General features: G+C 36.0%; 1 protein-coding gene across 1 annotated transcript in view; it reads left to right on the top strand.

The window, feature by feature from the left end:
* PLXDC2 (plexin domain containing 2) overlaps nucleotides 1-18275 on the top strand; it is a 408905-nt gene that overhangs the window by 331582 nt on the left and 59048 nt on the right. The window contains exon 10 of the mRNA XM_045858118.1: nucleotides 12258-12318. Within this exon, the coding sequence (XP_045714074.1) occupies nucleotides 12258-12318 (61 nt within the window). The remainder of the gene's footprint in view (nucleotides 1-12257; nucleotides 12319-18275) is intronic.

Below are 18275 nucleotides of genomic sequence, written 5' to 3'. Positions count from 1 at the left end.
CAGTCTATGAGAAGTGAGACCAATTCTTGAGGAACAGGTATAAAATACCTCAGAATACACTCAAATTTTAGCATCCATACATAAACCTAGATTGTCTAAAAGAACAAAGTGAATACTAAGAATATATACATGGTAGGTGACAAATATACAAGAAAACTTGGCTGAAAAAGTTTACTAAAGTTAAGCACAGAATTTGTGAATAGAAATGTCTGCAAAGTGTGAGAATCATGTTTATCCCCTAAATGTCGTGACCGGTTTTCTCAGGACAGTCCCAGTGTCCCATTTCCTTCTCCTATAATTTTCTAAAAATTTTATTAAATTTGTTGTGATGACATTAGTTAACAGGATCAGACAGGTTTTAAGTGTACATTTCTGTGATATGTGAGCTTTACCATATGACCCAGCAAGCCCTCTTCTAGGTATCTACCTGAAAAATTCAAAAACATTTATTCACAAAGATTTATATACCCCAATGTCCCATTTCTTTCCTTTCAAAAGTATACTTGCTTGCCTCATGAGTGATGTGGTCAGCCTCCCTAACAGCATTCTGGGAAACACAGCTATTGCCTAAGTTTTAAATGCATTTGTGTATTCAGAACTGAAGGCAGTGCCAGAAATACTAGATTAGCCCAGTTATTCTCCACAGCGGAGTTCCTGCGACAGACTCCATATGGCCCATAACCTGAAATATTTACTCTCTGGCCTTTTATAGCAAAAGTTTTCTAGGTGAGTAAAAAACATACAACAAATATATTGACTAGTGAAAAAAGTAAAATATGGATTTACTATAAATGCTTTTGAAAGAAAATATTGACCATTTTTGAGAGGTTTCATGAAGTGAACAGTGGCATTGGAACAAACTAGAAAACACCTAAGAAAACATTAGATAATAAATAGAGGATCAGGTCATACTGATAAAACAGTGTTTGAAAATGAATAACTAAAAAATGTGAGTGTGTCAAATTGATGGGTCTTGTGAGCTGAAAGAATAACATGAAAATTCAGGTCTACTTATCCATTCTACATAGGCTTGTATCACTTTTTCTATAAATATTTTCCTCTATCTGGGTTAAAGGAATATGCTCTGAAATACTAAATCAGTTTCATTAAAAGCAAATCTGAAGAGAAAATTACATACCCAAGAATGCTTCTGTTAACATGAGGTGACATTAACTATATTTTATGAAGCAGAAAATTGCTTCATACCCAAATTCTTAAAATCTTTCTTTTTTGCTGCCTTTAAATAGACATAGGACATTTGTACACATGAGCTGCATAAAACTCTAATAGAATTAGCATTTAGTAATTTGATATTTTATATGCCTGACAAATCTGATATAGAATAAAGCAAGAAAATAAGGAAGCAGAACACTGTTTTATGTCCAAAATCATTCCTTAAGTGGAATGAATTTACTAATACATGGTTAGTAATCTCTCCATAAGGACCTGAGCTTGGTGCAATGTCAGAAGCAGACCCTTCCAGGTGAGCTCACAGATTTATAGTGTAGAGAGAATAACAAGAATTTTAAAAGAAAACAGTGTTTTATATATACCAAACTTATACATATTATTTTTAAATATCAATATTATAGCTTCATTTCAAGAAGCAAATTGAACTCATATATATTTATATATATAATTATTTCAAAATTCTCATAATGCATTTTTTAAATACAATAATAAGGAAATCAATTTTTATAACATTGCAGCCAACTCTAGCAGTCTGGGAAGTGTTTTTACAAAAATCAATTTGCTACTCTTTGAAATAATCACCCTTGAGACATCAAAAGATAAAACTGAATTTAGCAGGAGCTGAAGATATGAATGAAACATTAGTTCTTTGATCAAAATACATTGATAAGATGGAATGACAATTTTTAAGTTTGAATGACTAATTTAAGCAAGTATGGACTACCACATATGTGTAAAAAGATATTCTACTTTAATCTGGATCTTAGAGAAGCTGAAATATCCCCTGAAAGATAGAAGTGTATTATTAAAAAATCATTAAGTAAATATTTTTTAAGAGACAGTGTTTGTTGGTTTTTGTAAGAGTCACTTAGGTGCCATTATCTGGCATCATAATGCCTTAAATTGCATCTTCTAAGGACAAACAGGCAGGGAAAGCTGTTTGTCTTCTTGGAGTGCCCTGTCAATGTTATCCTATTTCAACTGAGCTCATAGTACATGCCTCAAAGATTTAATTACATTGTAAAATGCAATGATAACAAGCTTGATGAATTAATCAGGTGAGGTATATTAAATGATTTAATAAAATGGTTTCCAAATCTTTTCTTTCTAAACTGGGGAAACATTTTTTTTATTTTATTAAATTTATTCAGGTGACATAGGTTAATCAGGTCATATAGGTTTCAAGTGTTCATTTCTATGATCCATCATCTGTATATTGCATCGTGTGCCCACTACCCAAAGTCAAGTCATTTTCCATTACCATGTATTTGATACCCCTATACTCCTACTAACCTGTGGGGGTGCTCTGCCCACAGCCCCCCCTCCCCCCCAGGCCACCACCGATGAGAATAAGTCTACCAAGACAAGATCTGCTTGGGGAGGAAAGGTGGCCGATCTCTCAAAGGAGAAGGGCCAGGAGCCTGTTCCTCAATGGGCTTTTATTGGGTTCATTTGCACAGGAATACAGGTAAAGCTCATTAGTCATTGTCAGGCAATAAGAATCTAACAATAGATAACAAAGAACTCTGAAGGCCTGTTTTGAGTCATGGTCAGATAGCTAAAGAGCTGTAAAACCTTGAGGAACGAACTTACTTCTTCCTTGGACCCTTATCATTTAATTGAGAGCATTCTGAACAAAGCAGGTTGCACAGGATTTCACATATTCTTTCTTAGGCCTGATCGCCAGGGGAACCCTTCCTTTCCAGCACAGGGCTGCACCACCCTCTGTCATTGTTTCAGGCTTAGGTGGAGCAAGGGAAGTAAAGCAGTCAAGAGATTAGGAGATTTCTTGCAGACAATGAGGACTTAGGCTTCGTCAAAGCTGAGGGGCAAGGGTCCATCACCCCCTTTTGCTATAGCCCCCAAAGTCCTTCCTTGGGGGCTTCCCACGTGATTGTGCCTATCTTAGGTCGTTTCCCCCTTGAGGAATCTTACCCATCATTGGCTAACCAACCAAGCATTGGTGGCCAGTTATGGATGAAGCAAAAGCAGCAGAAGCAGTGCTCCTGCCAGGGAGATAAGCTTTTGTCTCCTTGGTGGCTTACAGTCCAAGGTCACTCCCTCAGCCTTAGCCTTGGCAGGGTTACAGCTTCTGATACCAGGCAGGGTGGTTCCCAACACTAACCCCACCCCCTCCTGTCTGGTAACCACCATACATTTTTGTTTTCCATTACCATTTATCTTGCTTATACCCTCTTCTACCTCCACCTCCCCTCCCCAACACCCGCACTCACCACCCTTTTGTCATAAAGCAGATAGAATTAGACCTCCTTTGGTCCAGTCTGTGATGTGGGGTTCACAGCCAAGCCCTCCCACTTTCTCCACCCTCACTCCAGCAGTCACTGAAGCCTCTGCAAAACTAAACCCTGAACTCTGGATGGAGCTTGAAAATCTCTGATTAATGCAGGTTTCCCAAGTTAGAAAATACTACTTTTCTTAATCCACCCATTCTTTCTGCAGATCTTTTGCAAGGACCCAAATGCACTGTCATTGGAAACACTTTGTCTCCCCTGAAGTAAAAAGAGACAGACCTTTATTCATTCGGAAAATTTTCTCAATTACTCTTCCTGAAGGGATGGGGTCAGATAATGGTCTTTTGTATTCCCTTAGAGTTCTTTCCTAAGTGTTTATGGGTCAGAATATTTCATGATAGGAGTTCTCTGAGAAACTTGAAATGCCATCTATTTTTATTTCTCTGTAAATCTCAATATTCCAAATAAAATTCTGAAACTTCTTATAGTAAAAAATAAATTAGGATAAAACCTTTCTTTCACTAAACTATCCATCTCATCAGAGGGATTCCTTGTTCCTGGGCAGGACAGAGGTGCTCCGATTCATGCATTGTTGGTCCTGAGGGAGACAGATACTCTGAAAGCCCAGTGCCATGAACCTGAGCACCGTGGAATAAAAATTTATTGGTAAAAGGGTGACATTTTCCAGAAGCACAGCTCACCTCAACCCATCAGACTTTATGTTCTATTTTCTAAACCAACAACAAAGTAAAACCACTGTTCTTTCTGTCCCCTTTTATGCATTTAAAGGTACCATTTAAGCACACCATTTAGGATGAAGTCAAGACATTTTAAGAAAGGGTGTCAAAAATTGGATTCCTGACATTTCCAGTAGTTTTATTTGTGACTGTTTATTTTAATGGCCTACAGCCATGAGGAGATTTTCTTTTCCTTCTTTTTCTCTTTTCCTGGACGACTCAGCTCTCACTTCTGTTCTACCAAAAAGTGAAGTTGAATGCTTGGCAAGGAATTTTTAGATTCTGAAAGAATTCATTTATCAAAAAGAGAAGATTTTTCCTCTTTGTTTTATAACCCTCACTTTTGTGGTTAAAGAAGCTGGGTCAGAGCTTGGAGGATGTTATATAAATTTTCAATTATATATTTTCAAATCAAGTTATAATGTCTTTTGTTTTTAATGAGCACTTTTCAACCTATGCTGGATATTGTGCATGGTAAAAAATATAAAATAGCTTATATTTATCAAATACTTAGTATATCAATCATTTATATTACCTCATTTAATTCTTGTCAAAACTCAGCAAAGATAGATTTTGCAATCTCCATTTTATGAAACCTGAAGCTCCAGTCTCCAATAATACCTTGTCGTGGATCACAGTTGACAGCAGAGTCAAGAACTGAACCCAGTTTTAAGTGTGCAGTTCTAAAGCTCATGCTTTTTCCACTGAATAGTATGGCTTCAAGTTTTTGCAGTAGTTAAATGGGGGCAATCATGAGAAATATTGCATGGTTGGGGTGAGAATTATGTAACTGATGGTTATTGATACATGTCCATGATTACATGCTTGAACTCTACAATAACTTCTACTTCCTTCTCTTTCTTTTTCCCCTTATACTTTTATTCAATGAGATCAGTAACATTATTAATTATTAAGTCAAGGCTAGAGACACCATTGCTCTCAGCACCTGAATCTAGAGAGCAAGTGGGGCAAAGTGAAGTTCTCTTTTCTAATGTGATACAATGCACTGTGTTCCTGAATTCTTCAGAATATGGTAGTGTGCTACCCAGGAACAAGACTCCAGAAGTTGCACTTATAATTAGGTGGAAAAATAGCATTATTTTTTAATTGGAACAGTCATTTTATAAACATATTCTAAAAGCTACAAAAAATGATGAATTTTTCTCTTAGAAATAATTGCCAATCAATATTTTATTCTGCCTTTTCTAAAATAACTTCTTTTTCGTGTATATAAAATCTGAAGAAACAAAACTATTTCATTGTAACCATAGTCTTCCTCAGTTACCATATCTCTGCCTCAGTTTATCATTTATCTTATTGGAAGAGTTATCGTGTTTCTAACGGAGTTCAAAATCTTTCATAAGTAAGGAGCCAAATTGTTAAAACACATTTGCAGCCAGATTCTGGCTAGTTGGCAAAGCCAAGTTTGTGATCAAATCAGTGAAGAAATATTTTCTTTATAATGTGAGGATAACAATTTGGTTTTAAGTGTTAATAGTCCTTGGTAAACAAAGTGTTCATTTTTAACTGTATAACGTTTATTAGATAGTAAGTGTTCTGTTCTCAAGATAGGTCCTGTCACCTTGACTGAAGCTTTCCCTCAGGAGAAGGATAATTCTCTATCCTAAGACATCCTCCTGGGGCACAGCTTGGGTTAGGTCCCACTGCAGATATGAGTGGGAGGGAATGGTTGGTAATAGGAACTTTAAAAAAACAGAAGGCAAGGAAACTAAGTATATTAGATATTCAAGGGAAAAGATCTGAAAAGGAGTTTATACAAAGCAAAGGGAAGGTGTCAATGAAAATGTTAAGTCTTTGTTATTGTTTGAGTCTTCATCTCATCTAGCCCCTAATGGCTGTGTTCCTCAGGAAGTCCTGGAGCTAATCTAGTGTCAGGACACATACCTAGGCTGTGGGTTTGATCCTAAAATGAGGATTAAAAATAAATAAATAAATAAATAAAAATAAAAACTGAATTTTACTGTGAGATTAGTTTTGCAAGTCAGTCAGTCCAAGTCTTTTGAATCAGATAGCTTTTATCTGTTTCCATGTGGGTGAATATTTCATTCTCTTGTCCCTTTCAAGTAGCATTCTGAGAAAGATTTAAATGTTGGTGTACAGTAAGTACTCAAGTATCTAATCATCTAGATTTGGCATCTTCCTGTCTGAAACACGGTGGAAGTACACAGCTCTGGGCTCCTACTAATTTAATTACTTTGCCCTGATATGTGTTTGATGATTCTCTGGTGTATCATTGACTTTGTTGTCATGCGTCACAATTTCAACCCATATTTCAGTCTCCTTTTCTTTAAAGTAGACGCGGGTCCTTCATTCTCTAAAGCATTGACAGTGACAAATGAGGTTATTTTGCCAACATTGGCAGTGGCTTTTATTCAGAATCCTTTCTGAAAAGATTAGCTTTCTTCCCTGTATGCCTAAATACTGTCGCTTCACTCCCAGCATCAGTCTTCCTTCCCCTGCATACTCCAAAACTGAAAACAGACTTGACATCAGGAGGTGACACTAGTAGGAAGAAAGAATTCTGGCGTGAAAAGCCAATTACAAAAACCATTTTCTTTATTGAAAATATTGTTTTAGGGAAAAATGGAATAAAAAACAAAAAGTAATAAAAATATGCTTTTTGTTACTTGGGAGGAAAGGAACAAGATTTGAATTTTTTAATGGGATAAAAGAATTGATCTTGTTATGCTTTTAGGCACATACTAAGGCAACCCTAGATTTTAGAAATTTAGAAGAAAGATTAAGCCTTTACTGTGTAAAACCTGCTACTCTGCAAGATACCACCTGTGTAAAATGACAAGGTTACGGATATCAGGTATCAGTTGATTTAACCCCAGTTTTCCATCTGACACTTTCTGCATTCTGCATATAACTATTCTTACTGGCATTGGATTATGATTCTGAGCTACAAGTAACATCAAGAGCTTTCATTAAAAAAACATTATACAAACATAATATGCATACCCTTGTATATTATGATTTGAAATTTCATAATAGATTCTACAATATTGTCTCTGTAATAGGTTATATAATTAGATTCACCTCATACTCCCAGAGAGGTTCAAGCAAAAGATTCTGAAAAAAATGTAAGCTCAAGTTTCTTGATTAGAGGAGAAATCTTTCTAGAAGTGAAATCATTTATCTCATGCCTAAGGCTAATTAGAAACAATAAGTATCCTCCTTAAGGAAATGAGATATGTTTTTTTACAATTTTTTTATTGAGAATCATGATTATGATCAAAATCTTAAATTTCATGTCCTACCTTTCCAATTAAAATTTTTCAGTATTTCAAAATAAAATAAATTTGCCGTATCTTACAGCTTCATATTATCTATTTTACCTTATGACAAAATATTAGTTATCACAGCTGCTTTTCATTAAATTTTTCTCATCTAAAATACTTTTGCTTTTTTAAAAAGCATCTTTCCATTTCTTTGATGCTGGAGGATCATTTTTCACATTTTTGCAGATTGTGGCAAGAAAATTTACTAAATGTACAATTGATTTTTCCATTAGGTTGCACGCTATGATAAATACACCTAAGGCTGCAAGGACCGTTTAAATCAACAGACACCTTAATGAGGTATTTGTCCTAAAGTTTTCAGATTTTACAGATCTCTAATTTTAGATAGCAACTAGAACAGAATTTCAGCAAACCTTAGCAAATGGGCCTAATATGCCCCACTTCCCTCTTTTTGTTACCACAGTTTTATTGGAACACAGCCACACCCATTTCTTTATGCGTTTGTAGTAGCTTTTGAGCTACTCTGGCAGAGGTGACTGCCTAGGACAGAAACTAGACAGCCTGCAAAGCCTAAAATACTTGACCTGGTCCTTTGCAGAAAACCCTTTGTGATTTCCTGATCTAGAAAGTAACTGCTGCCTGGGACTGACAATTCTGTGAAGTTTCTTTTCCTAAATTCTCTTTAGTAGATGTTTCTTCTCACTGGTGAAATGATACATGCTCAATTGTGTAGTGAGACACACTTTGTAATCCTTATGTATTGCTTATGTATGTATTTGAACAGTTGCACTGTTTCCTTCACCTGAATATATTACCCTTATAAAATAAGTCAATTTCTGAAACCCTTTCTACAAACTGAGGTAAATTAGAGATTTGATGACAGAGATTATCTCTTGAGTGGACACATGTTGCAAGCTATTGTTTGTTTTCTAGGCTGCCTTACTTAGTGGGGCTCACTTAACATGGTTCCTAGGGGCTTTGAAATCAACATCGCATCACTCTCTATCCATTTGTTTTGGAGTTAGGTGATAGTGAGAAGGAAATAACTTCTTCCAAAAAACATTGGAAACATATTAGAGTTAGGAGCTCAGACTTTATTTAAATCAGTTTTTGAGAAATATTTACAAAACCATGTAATCTCTGCCATATTTATAAATACTGAACAAAGATTTGTCTCATATTTAAGAGCAATTTAGAGTTCCACTTCATAAGATTCTATAATACTAATTTGCAAATATGATGGTAAAGGACCATCATATAGTACAGGACCATCTGTTAATATGGTACACAGAATTATTCTTAAACATTTTCCAAAACACTGTCAGTAAAATGAAAATCTCATTTATTTTCAACAGTTGTTGACCTTGCTTCATGCCTACTACAAAGTCATCACTTAGGTATGAGAAACAGTTGATATTTACTAAATGTTGACTGTGTACCAGGCTCTCACTTTAATTCTTACATAAGCTCTCCTACCTCACTTTAAAGATGAGGAAACAAACTAAAATGGGAAATGTAACTTGCCTAAAATTAGATACCTGTTTTGTGCCCAAACCCAAATTCCATCTCTCAAGCAGTTTGATTTCAGAACCTCCCCTTGAACCATGTTCTCTCCTGGAGTCTTGAACCAGTTGCAGTGTAATAATACATGCTAGCACTTCACATTGGGTTGATATTGGGGGTCACTGCAAAAGGGTTACTTATTCTTCTGGGTGGGCTCAATTGGGTTTACTAATTAGAAACAAGGCATGTATTCCAAACATAAGTAAGAGCATGTTCAAAGGTGGAGATGGGAAAGAGCACAGCGCACTCAGGGAGGGGCACTGAAGGGCAAGAGGACAGGTTGTAGAGGTGGCAGGAGAGGAGCGGGGGGCCTACCTTGTGGACCTATCATACAGGATGTCAGCGGTTTTCCCATTTTGGTTTGATAAGAATCACCTGGGGTGCCACAGTGAAAATTGCTGGACCCAAATTGCCAGAGAATCTTTTTTGTACAGTAAGACCCAGGAATTTATAGTTCAACAGGAATACTGGGTGATTACAATGTAGAAGAACCTCTTTGCTAACAGTGTGAAAAATTTGAGAAATTAATATGTGAGAGCATGACATGGTTAATGTCTCTGTGTTTTAGGAAAAACAACACAGCAGCTCAGTGGAAGTTGTTCTCAGAAATGATTTTTGGTTTATTTTCAATTCAGAAATAACATAAAGGTGGTTTTCCTTAATAATTTATAGCGTACACTCAGACTTCTGTCTGTAATTGCTTTTGGATACTATTTAGATTACTAAGGTATGAAAAAGTGTTTAAAAAAAATGCTGCATCTGGTGTTGTTACAATATTAAGAACCTGTGAGCTACAAAATGCATGCACTCTTCAGACCAAATCTTATTTGTGTTTGCCATTGTCAGTCCCTCCTACCCTAGCAATTAGTAAACCGAAGATCAATTAATAGAGAATCAATTGTGAATAAATGAATTGTTTAATTGAATCACATATTTTTAGTAGAACCTAATTTCACACAATATAACTGGGGGACTATTGAATAAATCAAGCAAAATGCAGTGTTTCTGGGCTTTTCCTGAGGATTGATTTAACCACTTAAAGGACTAATTACTTAATATAAAATTTCAGTTGACCTGTAAATTTAAGATTTCCTACTGTCTTCTTATAATGTAAGGTAAATGTTATTTCCCACTGGCTTGGAATACAGCTATAATAAAGTGTGTGAAAACAAACTGCATTTTTAGAATTGTCTTTTCCATTTAATTATTTGTAGTCAGGTAGCTCCCAAAAATATTTTTATTGTAGAAAATCGATATATTTCCATCTAGCAAAAGACCATGTCAGTATGTACATTTTTCAATATTTAAAGAAACTCAAAAGGCAAAAAGAAGAAGAGGGAACAACCATCCAATTCATTTGGAATTAAATAGACCCAAACTGTTAGGTTCTTGTTGGGTAACCAGAGAAGGCCTTGACCACCTAGGGACTTTCAAAGTTAGCATGCTAGATCACACTGAGATGTTTATTCCACATTAAGCTTGTTCAACACAGATGGTAGGCATAAACTAGCTAAACTCTAGTGAATCATATCTGGGCAGAATGATCGATATGGTCTTTTTTTTGTTGTTCTTGTTGACAGTAGAATTGTTTTCACATTCCACTTGAATTAAATTATGCTCATTCATGCCATAGTACATAATGTCTGGCAAAGATTCTTAGAATAAGTCATCGTGTGGACCCACTGCAAAACAAGTGGGGAAAAAAGCAGCACTGTAAGCCCTGTAAGAAAATTTAAGACAAAAGTTGAGCAGCCTCTACTTATTTTTTAAAAATGTATAAGTATCTTTAGATTAGCATTCATCAATATGGATTTATATATGTTATATATAAATGTATACATAGATATTAAAATTCAGGGACAATATAAACCTTTAATTTTCATAGACTAACAAAAATATTTTGAATTTGTAATATGAAAATGAAATCATGTGTCAGACACATTAGGTAGGATTATATGTGACACTGGGCATAACATTAAAGTATTCACCATCTAGTTTGGTAAATAGGCATATGAAATTATATATTAAGGAGAAAAGTTAAATAGTAAAGTAAGATGTGATCAACAGCAACTATGAACTATGAAGCTTTATCAGAATGCACTCTGGAGAGTAATTTCTGTGTCTTAAAAAATCAATGGACTGTGGCTAGAGGGCAGGAAATTAGTCCAGTCAAGGAGAGAGGAAAAGTGGACGAAATCTTACCCAGCGCTTGCTGAATTGGACTTTTTAGGTATGATGTAATCATACTAGTGTTAGGGATCCCCAAGAACACACTCAGGATGAATGATTCATCCTGAACTCACAGAACTCAGAAAAGCTCTTATACCCAAGGTTGCCATTTATTACAGCAATGGGATAAGATTAAAATGAGCAAAGATGAAAGGCACACAGGGCAGAGTCCAGGAAGGACTAACGTCCAGTTGTCCTCTTACAGGGGAGTCATACAGGCAGCACTTAACTCCCCTGGCAACAGTTTGCAAACATACACAGCATGTCCTGCCAGCCAAGGAAACCGTCCCACCAAGCCTTGGTGTCCAGGGTTTTTACTGAGGCTAAGTCACGTAGGTCTGAAATTCTCTGTGACTAACCTTATCTCTAATCTCCAGCCCCACAGAGTTCACACTGATATAACATGGCCTGGGGCTTCTGGCGAATAAAACAGACATTCACTCACCATGAATAATATTGTTAGCATAAGCTATCTTGCATTTCTCCAGCAGGATGTTCCAAGGGCTTAGAGGTTATCTCCCAGGAGCTGGAATGTGTGGGTTTGAGTACCTCAGACGTACTGAGATAACCCTTTGCTATATAGTCATGTTTATATGACTGTGGATCTTAAATATAAAAACTTAAGAGAAACAAAAAGATCTGAAATCCCCCAAAGTGATACCTGTACAGTGTTTTTCTGTATCCATGTGTTTGAGTGATGAGAAATAAAAATGAGCAACACCAACTTCATATAACATCAGTCAGTCTTACTACCTCTGGGTGGGTGCACAGTGAAGTGGGCCTCCATGGGGACATTTGTTTGATCCTAATAAGATAACTATGTGGGAGTGAGCTGGTACATATAACAGTGGAAATTCTTCACTACTGCTCTGATTACCAGGTCTGTAGAAGAATGCTTCTGTTGTGGTAAACTGAAAATTTGAGAATTAACTACTTACCAATCTTTTCCTTTTAATTTTTGCCCCTCACTCTGTATCCTGTACTCCCTTTTCCGAACTGCATTGTGGTCTTCTCTGAAGATGTTCCAGTGGATTTGATCGTCATCGCCAGGACTGGGTGGACAGTGGATGCCCCGAAGAGGTACACGTGTGCTTTATTATGACAAAATTCTGGGGACCAAACTGTCATGTATAGCTGCAATAACTTAATGAAAGTGGTATCTAATTTGATAAAAGTAGGCAGCAGTTATTGAGTACCTCATATGTGTCAGACTTGGGGTTTAAGTCTGTATGTATTTTCTCAGTTATTCTCATACCTGCCCTGTGAGGTCCAAGCTGTTATGGCCCTCACATTACCAAGAGGAGAAGGGGGGAGGGGGAAGGGAAGTGCGGAGAGGAGTGCAGTGAGGGTGTCCAGAGTTGGGAATGTGGCTAGGGAATAACAGAACCAGTATTTGACTTTCCGTGAGCAAAGGGTAGTTCTCTTAAACCCATGCTGCTTTTCTAAGACCTAGGAAGCCAGTTTTCATATTTTTCACTCAAATTGTAAAATGACTTGTATGGAGGAAAAGATTGATTGCAGGAAATTGGACTGAGATAAGTTAGAAGTGATATAACATGGACACAGTAACTCCTAGGCAAACATGATAGAGACAGTGATGCAATGAAGTGATTCAAACAAATGAGTGCAATTCAGAGGCAGTTTTAACCTGTTTAAAGGATTTTTAGTGAATTGCATTTACAGTCATTTCAGGGTCACATAAAGATACATGTAAAGTATCACACGTAAAGTTCAAAAAGAAAAGTATGTTTCTTCTCCCTTTTTTATGTTTTAGGGTATGAATTTTAAATTAAAATAATAGATTTTTTTCTCATTCAGTAAAGCAAATCTTGTCAAAGTACTATTTTAAAAACTATTAGGTGATCAATAGTTACTAGATTATTAATTTTAAGTTTTTATGTATGGTATCTCATAAGTATCTTGATAAATTACACCTTTGAGAATATTCTTAAACTTTAGTCAACTTTTGACATTCATGTAGGTAATTACAGTGACATATACTAATCCAACTATTTCACTTCACTTAACAACATAGTTTGAAAAGAAAATATATTGATAGAGTCATAGTTGTGTTATTAGTTTGATATTTCTTTTATATAATCACAGTTACCTCAATTATTTATATTTATATAAAGATTAAGGGTATAATTCAGACATCTCAATTTTCTTGCCTCAATGTGGGCCCACCATGATCCATGGAGAAGAATCCATCATATTTGATGCCCTCCTAAATATATTTATGGGGAATTTACCATGTTCTTTGGCCTGTGCTAAGCACTAAAATTACAAAGATTTTTTAAAAAATTACTCTCTACTCCCAAGAATCTCGGAATCTAAGACATTCTGTTATATTTGGTGTTTCCATTTTATTCTGAAATTACATTATCAACCTTACTAGCTTTATGGTAAGCAGTTCCACCCTTATTTTATACATAAGAAACAAGGTCACTGATTCCAATCCATTTTCCATACCTAAAACCAAGATTAAATTTTCTTTCTCATTTTGAGATGAGTTTATTCAATAAGTACAAATCCTAATATGAGCACTTACATCTACTCTTCTAAGCATCAGTAACGTGGAAGTGCATAAGAAGCGTGTCCATTGGGTAGGTCGACCACTGGACAAAGGGCCTCACTCAGAGAATGGCATGGGCAAAGACACAGTATCTGCAAGTGCATGGTCTTGCTAAGTGGAATAAGAGAAGGTTTGCTGAAGAGGTGATATTTAAGGTGATGACTAAAGGGTAACTGAAGAGGAGTAGCAAGAGATGACATAGATGATGTAAGCAAGGGCAAAAATGTGACAAGTGGAAGGAATTTGGATTTTATGTTGGGCAAGAGAAAAACTACCTGAAGGGTTTCAGTTAAGTGGACGAATTGATCCAAATGACTTTTTAAAGAATCACCCTGGCTGTGGGTAAATAATGGATTATAGTGAAAAAGGCCAATAAGTTGTCTTTAGCTATACATGTATACACACACTTTGATCTGTACACATATAGATCAATAATGCTGATGATCAGGACTAAAATAATAGGAAGGTGGTGGTGAACACAGGGGTGGGTGGAGACCACAGGGGTGGGCTGATGAAAGGATCCTTAGGTAGCTAGTTGAATGGAAATGAGTGCTATGAAAGTGTTTTAATTTTTTCTTTTGAAAAATTTTTAAACAGTTTTATAAAATAACTGGAGTTTGAAAACAATAAAAATGAATATTTATGATTGTACTACCCAGTTAAAGAAATGGAATTACTGATGACTATAAAACTGGTTCTTTGCTTCAGCTCCATTGCACCCTTGCCTCTCCCTCTTAAAAATAAGTAAAACCAGTCTGAATTTTGAGTTTATCACTCAGAATTTGTTCTCACCACTTGTACCGGGTGGTGCTTGTGGTGGTGGCTTACATTCATAGCTGTATATTCCATGGTATGAATATCCTCTTCACTGACTCATCAAATATGTGTTGTGTGCCCCTGTGTCCCAGGCACTGTTCAGGTGCCAGGGTACATTAGTGACACAACTGGAGAACAGAGCAAAGCCATTGAACCCCGCCATCCTAGATCTATGTTCTCATAGTCGTATATTTTTCACTCAATCTTCTGTTTATGGACATTATTTCTAGATTTGTTCTATACAAAAAAGATTTTATGATTGTCCCCTGAATCAAATGCACAAAAGTTTCTCTAATATTCCTTAAAGTGGAATTACTGAATGTCAGTTAGGTAAATGTTCAACTTTGAAAGTCAATGCCAAACCACACAACCAGCACAGTACTGGTCCTCAAGTTCTCATTATTCCACGATCCTGACAACCCCAGTTTGGTCATGTTTCTTCATTTCTGCAAATTGTATTGGGAACTTAGAATGGTATCTTATTGGGAACTTAATTTACATTTATCAATCATTAGTGAAATTGGTTATACTTTCATATGCTTTTTAACTTCTATGTTTCTTCTTCTGTCTTTTCTGAGATATTTGTTCATATCTCTTTCTCATTTTTTAATTGAGTTGTTATCTCTTTATTCGTAACAACAAGTCTTTATTGATTATATGTAACAGACATAGCAAATCGGATTGATGGCCACCTTACAAAACTCTCTTCCTAATTTAAAAAACATATATTTTAAAACACGCAGTGGTTCTCCATTAAAACAATCATATCACCTGTAAGTAATGACAGCTTTGCTTCTTATTTTATATTCCTTATATCATTTAACTATATTTTTTGTTGTATTATTGCTCTGTTATCTCCACTTGTATATATTTTCTTCCAAATTTTGGATCATCCTTTTGGTTCCTCTATATTTTTTAGTTACCATTTATTGAAAATTTAATGTGTCTAATTAATCTTTTATGTTTAGTTTTCTGTGTATGTGTATCTTGTTTAAAAAGATTTTTTCTACCTAATTTCATAAGGTTGTTTTCAAGTGTTCTTCCAAGTGTTGTAAAACTCTGTCTTTCACATTAAAATCTTTACTCCATTTGGAATTCGTTTCTCTGTATAATATAGAAATTCAGTTTTGCAGGATCTCCCCTTTATGGATAACTTCAAGCAGTATTTACTGAGTAGTCTTTCCTTCTGGCAATTTCTTTCAAAGGCACCTTTTTCTTATAGAGTTTTCACACAGACAGGGATTGGTTTCTTGGATCTCCTCCTCTAATACTCAATGTTTCAATATCCTGACCAGTGTTACACTGTTTTAATTACTGTAGTTATATAAGAAATTTTACTACCAATATGGCAGGTCTCCTCCCTCTTTCTTCAGAAGTGTTTTGACCATCTGGGGGCTTTAGTTCTTTATATAAATTTTGGATTCAACTTGTCAAGATCTGTAATCCATCTGTCAATTTCATTAATATAATTACTGTAATTACATTGAATTATGAATTGTATCGCATTTCTAAATTACGGGCATTTTAAAAATTGATATTTTTACTAGTGACTTCTAATTAAATTGTTGTTAGGAAGTATATTCAACATGGCACTGGTTCTTTAAAATAGGTTGGTACTTTTTTATAAAATAGCACATGGGCAATTTGAACCAATGATCTACATGTACTCGAAAAATGTGTTTTCTAATCAATTGGGTGTCAAGCTTGATAAATGTGCTATTTAATCTGACTTCCCCATTTTCTTTTTCACCTTCTGAGCTCTTTGGAGTTAGGCTTTGCTTTCTGATCACTTTCTTATATCTTTTATGTCCTTTGTGAACCATCTACCTTGTTTTTCTCTGCTGCATCCTGCGAAATTTCTTCAGATATAGCTGCCAGATTATTAATTCTCCCTTGTTTAATTTCAAGAAATATATCTTTATTTCTAAAATTTACATTAGGCACCTTTTTTAAATCTGCCAGGTCACTTTTATAGCCTATTATATTAGTTATTTTTAAATTGTACCTTTCACTTATTTAAATTATTTCCTATATGATTTAAAATATTTTATATTAGGTGATTCCTGTGTCTAAAGTTTTTGGTAATGTACATAAGGCATTCATTGTTTCTATTCTTTGTCAAGGTTCTCTTTTTCTTTCTCTGTTTCTTTTGGTATCCTTTCATTAGAAATGCATATTTGTTTGCTCTATTCCATGGGAATCCCTATGACCTGAATAGGTGGTGCTTTCCCCCAAAGGGGGTTTGATGATTGGAACCAGAGGGTTTTAGAGAATTCTGCGCCTCTTCCTTTATATGAGAAGGAGAGATGTAGCTTTTTCTCCCCCATCTAGTGCTGACATACGGCCTGAACTCCTTCGAGCATGCTGATTTTTGATGTTGTTGCCCTCAAAGCAAACCCTCCCTGTCTGTGTAGTGCACACTGCCCCTACTGTCTATATGGTGCGTAGCTACTGCTTTGTTTTGTGGAGCGGTAGAGAGGCACTCTTGGAGATTTTCTTTCCTTCCTGCAAATCCTAGAAATGCTTTAAAATTCATGTTTTATCCATGATCTATCTGTATTCTATTCTACTTGCATTTATAGTCTTTATCTTTACTAGCATAGGCACATAAAGTCCATAATTTCCTCAAACTTTAGGGTGTTTGACAATACTGGGTTTTTTTGGTGGGGAGGAATTAGAAACACGGGAGGAGACTAATATGTGTGTGGCAGGTCACATTTTAGACTTAAGGAGTCTGAGATATCTATGACTTCTCCCAGTGGGAGGAAGTTGACAATTCCCGAGAAGCTGGGCTGAGTTGGACCGGTGTGGAGACTGAGAGAATAGCTATAAATAATGTACTCCATCTTTAATATCAGAAGGAATTGATAGGTTAGGAGATTCAAACAAATAAATGCTGATTTGTACAGAAAATTAAAGAATTCTTGCTGATGGCTCTTTTATTTAGGAAATAAAAGGTGAGCCCAAGGAGTAAAATGGAAAGAGGCATTATGGGATTAGAGTTTTTAAGTAGAGTGCAGAGGGTTTGAAATTGATACTCAGGGTGAAGGGTGAGGAGGTTAGCAGAGTGGGCCAGTATGGCCAAGCGGCCCCAGAGGCCCCGCTGAGGATGCTGGAGGTGAGTTTGCAGAGCTCCCTGTGGGGGATTGTGCGAATGTTCCCCAGCTGTGCCTGGTTTGGGAGCGGGCAAGAGAAGGCAGATTTTCTTTTACTGTATTCAGTATTGGTGATTTACTGAAAAGGTGATATAGGAAGAAAAATAGTATAAAAATACATGATATTATTGAAAAGAGAAGTTGATGTGATGGGAAAAAAAGACTTAAAGGAAGAAAATTATCGTGCTTGGGCTTTCTGTGTAGTCACAGTACAAGAAGAAGTTGAGTGAACAGGTACATGGTAGGCTGAAGATAGATTAACTGGAGTCATTATTTCAGATCTGAAGTATTTCCAGCTGCAGATAAGGTGCAGGGTGTGCAGATGACAACTACGTGGAGTCAAGAGGGAGACCATGAGACCTCTGGGGCTGAAGAGATGCAGGAACTAAAGTTAGGGGACTGATGGGAGCCCTGGGATGATAAAATAGAGAATAAGCCTGTGTCACATCCAGTGGGTAAAAAGAAAGCTATCTCAGGAACTCTTCCAAAGC

Source organism: Phyllostomus hastatus, unplaced genomic scaffold, assembly GCF_019186645.2.
Source record: "Phyllostomus hastatus isolate PE091 unplaced genomic scaffold, TTU_PhHast_1.1 phas_scaffold_1674, whole genome shotgun sequence".
Classification (NCBI taxonomy): Eukaryota; Metazoa; Chordata; class Mammalia; order Chiroptera; family Phyllostomidae; genus Phyllostomus; species Phyllostomus hastatus.
This window is presented reverse-complemented; position numbering and strand designations above follow the sequence as displayed.